Source organism: Ceratosolen solmsi, unplaced genomic scaffold (assembly GCF_000503995.2).
Source record: "Ceratosolen solmsi marchali unplaced genomic scaffold, CerSol_1.0 scaffold15, whole genome shotgun sequence".
Taxonomy (NCBI): domain Eukaryota; kingdom Metazoa; phylum Arthropoda; class Insecta; order Hymenoptera; family Agaonidae; genus Ceratosolen; species Ceratosolen solmsi.
This window is the reverse complement of record NW_011948434.1, coordinates 1749183-1755431: the sequence shown is the minus strand read 5'-3', so window position 1 is coordinate 1755431 and position 6249 is coordinate 1749183. Positions and strand designations below refer to the sequence as shown.

The following is a 6249-nucleotide window of genomic DNA, read 5'->3' as shown; positions in this document are numbered from 1 at the left end:
AAATAGCTTTAATTAATTTTTTTAATGAAACTCCAATTTAGTTTATAGTTCTTCTACAAATTTTCTTTTAATATAAGCTATTTAATAAACTATATTACATAATACATATTTTTAAGAGTTTAAATTCATATAAAAACATATGCATATGTTTGCGTATATTACATGTAAACGTAAAAATGTTAAGAAAACAAAATCAATTAAAAAAATTGTAAGAAAATTAAACTGTTTTTTTTTGTTATAACCTAATACAGAAATTGTTAGTGACAGAAATTTTTGATCTTCGTAAATTGAGAAATCATAGAATCCGAGACGTTAATATAGGTTTAGTAATATAACATATTAATAATATAAACTTTTTTAAAAAGCAAGATGTGTGATAAAAGCAAATGCAGTTGCAAAAAGAAAGGTGGTCAGGCGGCTGCATCTGTTGTTCAATTACTAGAATCCGAATTCACCAAATATTTAGAAAAACCAAGTAATTCTTTACTGAGAAAGTACTTAACTCGTGATGTTTTTGATAAGCTAAAGGTAAGTACGCGTATAATTTTTCTAAGAGAGTAGTAATCTGAATGTCCTTCAATAGAAATAAAATTCGTTTCACTCATAAATAGAAGAATATTAGCGAAAATAAAATTATGATATATTAATGATTTGATTGTATAAAATAATAAATTCTTAATCTATAATTCAGAAATATTTTATTTCGTATGAGAAAATATGTTTCTATAAAATTTCGATAATAATATATCTTTGATAAAAATGCTTTTTATACAACAATAATATATATTTAAAATCTTATTCTTTTTCTTCTTAATAAAACGACAGTCATTTCTGTGTTTTTGTTAAAAGTAAATAGTAATATTGTAATACTACAGATTAAACTTTACATTCGTTTTATTGAAATAAAATATCTTGTAAGTCTTTTTACTCTTCTTAAAAAATGATTCATTCTTTACCTTTACCCAAATGATCATAATCAGAATGTAGAGAAAAATTGTAAAATAAAATAAAGACGATCTTTTTTTATTTCTGTAGACACGAAAAACGCGTTTTGGTTCATCTCTCTTGGATGTTATTCAGTCAGGTATGAAAAACCCTGATTCTAATATTGGTGTCTACGCCTGCGATCCCGAGGCTTACACTATTTTTGCTGCGCTCTTCGATCCGATTATTGAAGAATATCACGAAGGATTTAAACCTATGGATATCCATCCTCCTGCGAATTGGGGTGATCCTTCAGTCATGCCTAAACTAGATCCCGAAAACAAGTATATTATTTCAACGAGGATTCGATGTGCAAGATCTTTAGAAAATTATCCTTTTAATCCAACGATGACCAATGAACATTATTTTGAAATACAGGATAAGGTAATATTGAATTTTCGACGCATCCACACATAAGCTCACGCATATATTGATATTATAATTAAATAACTAATTTAATAATAATTTAATAAAAATATAAATGTTTTCTTTTTAAAAGTATTTAAACAATATAAATATTTGATACTAATGTTTTAATTATTATTATATTAAGTTATAATGTATTAAATAAATAATAAATCAATAGTCTTATTTACCCAGTCAAAACGTATAACGATTTCCTTTCCCATTTTTCAAAAACATATATGTAACATTAGAGTTGTTAAACAAAATTTCTTTTGTTATTAGAAATTGTTAAATAAAATTAATATGAAGATTTGAAATTTAATATTTTTTATTACAATAGAAAAAATAAGATGTTAAAATATTCAAAAGAATTTACGATTATATTGAAAAAAAAATTGTATTTATAATAATATTTATGTGAAACTTGCAAATTTTTTATTTATATTAATATATTTATGAAATAAATTTGATTATAAATACCAAAAAAAATAGTAAAAGTTAACTTATTGTATTCATAATTGCTATTTAAATAATTTTTATTTTTATTTAAATACACTACTATTTTTATTAAAATAATTCTAAAATCTTCCTAATCTACTTTTATTTAGATAATTTGAAATCCACTATCTACTTTATTCTCAATTCATATTAATTTTTTATAAGTAATATGAAATCTTGTATTAAAAATATTTTATCTAAAATAGAAAATATAATAAAGCAAATTATAGATATATCTATTAATAAATATTACATGCTTTAAATGTGTCTTTATAATTACTTGAAGATTATAGAGTTGTAATAGTTTATGGTGCTTTTTGGCTGATATAAAATTTGTAATGGTAGTTTCATAAAAAATTTTATTTAATTTAAAAGAATTAATGTATTTGCAAATAAGAAATTAAACAAAATATATTCAAAATACATATAAGATTTATATAAATATGCAGAAAATAAATTTTAATCTTTTATATGATTCTTTTATTATTCATTTCATTTTGTTAGATTTTAAAATAGATTGTTACTGATAATTAATAATAAATAATAAAATATTTATATAGAAAAAATCTATATAATTAATTCATGATTAATATTTTCTTAACAACAAAATACATTAATTAATAATCAGTTTAATTATTTTCAATGGCCTTTACAACATTATACTATTTCGATTATAAGAATATTTATTTAATAATTGAAAATATTTTACAGTAATCAAAAATATTTAATAATTAAATAGGTTTTATTATTTAAATATATTACTTTTTAAATTTAATAAGAATGAATGATTAGCTATTTTAAATAACGATGACATTATATTAACCTTATGTTTATGGTTATAAATAATTTTAAATATTACAATTTCTAGTTTAAATTCATAAATATTGTTTAATGAGGGATTTTATAAATTTGTATTGCAAAGATTAAAACACCCACTTTAATTTGCATGTTTTTCTTAAGTATAAATAATATTATTTTAAATTTCATTTGAGATTTTATTCAAATTGATATGACTTTGAATTACCTCTAACCATTAAGTTCGACCTGATTAAGAAATTGTCATCTATTTCTATTTAAACTAATTCGATTCGAAATCTATAATTAAAAATACCTTGTAAAATTAAAGGTAAAATATCCAGGAAATTTTTTCATAATCCTTACTTATTTACAAATAGTTCTATCTTAGTTTTCTCTTTCTTTCTTAAGATGGATGAACTATTTATATTATAAAAATTTTTAATAAAGACGACACATATTATTACACTTCCTTACATATAAACTGCATATTTGGTAGCTTTCGCGGGCGTTGGAGAGTTTGGATGGTGAACTCAAAGGTAAATACTACCCTCTGAAGGATATGGACAAGGAAACCAAACAGCGTCTGATCGATGAACACTTTCTTTTCAAGGAAGGTGACCGCTTTTTACAAGATGCTCATGCTTGTGAATTCTGGCCGAACGGTGAGTGTCGAACCACAAATCTTTTATCTTCGTCAGGTTCATATATAAAATTAATTATTATACCTTAATTTTAATTTCTTCTATATCTATTTACTTTAGAGCTTTTTAATAATTTGTAATTAATTGTTAAATAAAACTCAAATTGTATTTTCCACTATCTTAAGTCAAATTTTAATTTTATTTATTAATAAAATTTAATAACATTATTATATTATATGTGGAATTTTATGATAATTAAGATATCCATTTTTGTAATGTGATTAATTAAACGGTTTTAATACATTTTTAATTTTTATGTCTATTTTAATTTTTTTATTAATTGATGTCTTGTACAATATACGATAAAATAAATATTTTATATTTCACATTGATCTATTTGATAAGGTTTGTTTTTTTAACTTTATCTTTGATTCATTTAAAAAATAATCAAACATCTTAATTAAATAATTTCATGAAAAATAGCGCAATGTCTTTTTCAGTATATATAATATATATATATATATATATATATATATATATATATATATATATAATGAATATATCAAAATAAAACAGACAATAAATACAATAAAATATGTTTGTTATTTAAAAATTTAATTCTATTTTATTTATTATTTTTGTAATAAAATTAAAAATAATCTTAAGATATAATAATTTATATTTAAACGTTGCCAATTCTAAGTCAACAACAACATTTTTCATATGTACAAATGCAAGTAGTGAAAATAGTAAGTTAGGATAAATGAAATTTCAAGAATGTAATTAAGTGTATTAAGGTAATTAATAATTAAGTTTTAGCTCTTTTTGAAGTTTATAAATGCTCTAAGTTTTGTAAAATTTTAGTCGAAAGAGATTTTATCTTTGAGTATGAAACATTAATTTAGAGAAAGAGTATTTAAATTTAATTTCTTTTATAATTATTTATATTTCCAGCTAATTGTATTAGATATATATTTTAATATATATTTTTTAATCTTTAATATCATTATAATAATACTTATTATTAATAATTAATAGTTATTGATATATACAACTTAATATTTATTATTTTGCTATTGACTATACTAAATATGAATCATTGCTAATGGTATTAAATTAAAATAAAATTAAATTTAAATAATTTTTATAATAAATTTGATCTAAGATAAAGTGATTAATTGAAATGCATTCAAGAGCAATTTTTTTTTATCAAAATTATTACTTTATTTTAGGACGTGGTATCTTCTATAATGATAAGAAAACTCTATTAGCATGGTGTAATGAAGAAGATCATTTGCGTTTAATATCGATGCAAATGGGTGGTGATCTTACTGCAGTTTATACTCGATTGATTAATGCTATTTGTAAGATGGAACGCCAGGTGAAATTTTCGCACGACAAGCGTCTCGGATATTTAACCTTCTGCCCGACTAATCTCGGCACAACTATTCGTGCCTCAGTGCATATCAAACTGCCGAAGCTCGCCGTTGATTTACCTGAGTTCGAAAAAATTGCTGGTACTTATAATCTTCAGGTAAGAGATATTAATCGTTTCTAGCACCTTCAAAAAATTGAGAAATACTCATTTTAGCAGTCTGATTGAAAATACTGGTTTTAAAATAATTATATTGATTCTTCCCAAGACAAAAACTAATAATTTAAAACTAATAACATGAATAATCTAATAACATGAAAATACGTTTAATAAAAGTTTACACAGCTTATATTTAATGCAAAAGGAGATAATAAAATATTTAAGGAGATAATTAAAGGAAAAAGCTTTTTAAAAATTAAATGATTAATAATAAATTTTTATTTTTTTTAATTTGAAGTAAAAGTATGTAAGCTTTTTAATTTGAATTATCCATTATATTTTTATTGATGCTCATGATTTTCATGTGAAAAATATAAATAAACGTAAATATATTTACTTAAAAAATCATGATTTTAAAAACTTTTTCATGATATATTTATGAAATTGGAGAATTAATTATTTGTATTGCTTAACATAATAATTTACATATTTCTAAATAAATATATTCATTATATTTAAATAATTATTTATTATATTTAATTATATTATTATATTATTATATTATTATATTATTATATTATATTATATTATTATTATTTATTATATTATTATATTATTATATTATTTATTATATTATTATATTATTTATTATATTATTATATTATTATATTATTATATTATTTATTATATTTAATATAATTTAGTTTAATTTAGTAAGTTTTAAATATCAAATATATATTTGATACACTCTAGAACTTGCATTAATAGAACATCTATATTTTAAAAATAACGTAGGTGCGTGGAACTCGAGGCGAACATAGTGAAAGTGAAGGCGGCGTCTATGATGTCAGCAACAAGCGGCGAATGGGTTTGACTGAACATGAAGCAATTCTAGAAATGGGTAAAGGAATTGCCGAACTGATCAAGAAGGAAGAATCTTTATAAGAAAAATAATAACTATATTTACTGCCGATACATTTCGTTAATTTTTTGCTAATAAAAAAGATATAAGTATAAAGATTATATAAATATATATATGCTTCAATAAAACTATAAGTCCTCTATTTCTTCATTTATTTATTTAAAATAAAGTTAAGAAATAAGTACATGTATATGCAAATGTAGAATATAAATAATATAAAATCTGTTACCAAGGACGAAATTAATTTTGATTAAGTGTATAATTAAAATTATTATAAAGTGCAAGGCAATTTCCAAGATTAAATGGTGTATATGAAAATATTAGTTTCTACCGAATTTTACTAAATAAAGATTTCTCAAATTTACAGTATTTCAATTGCGTTTTATTCATTTCTTGCTAATATTACATTTAATATATTTGAAAAATAATCAGAAATTAAAATTATTTTTTAAACATTTTTAATATTT

General features: G+C 21.0%; 1 protein-coding gene across 1 annotated transcript; it reads left to right on the top strand.

Moving 5' to 3' along the window:
* Positions 1 to 223: 223 nt before the first annotated feature.
* Positions 224 to 5843, top strand: LOC105364747 (arginine kinase). Its single transcript, XM_011502756.1, has 5 exons — positions 224 to 528; positions 1036 to 1368; positions 3182 to 3347; positions 4559 to 4860; positions 5656 to 5843. The coding sequence occupies exons 1-5, from the start codon at positions 370 to 372 to the stop codon at positions 5803 to 5805; spliced, it is 1110 nt and encodes a 369-aa protein (XP_011501058.1). The 5' UTR covers positions 224 to 369; the 3' UTR covers positions 5806 to 5843.
* The last annotated feature ends 406 nt before the right edge of the window (positions 5844 to 6249 follow it).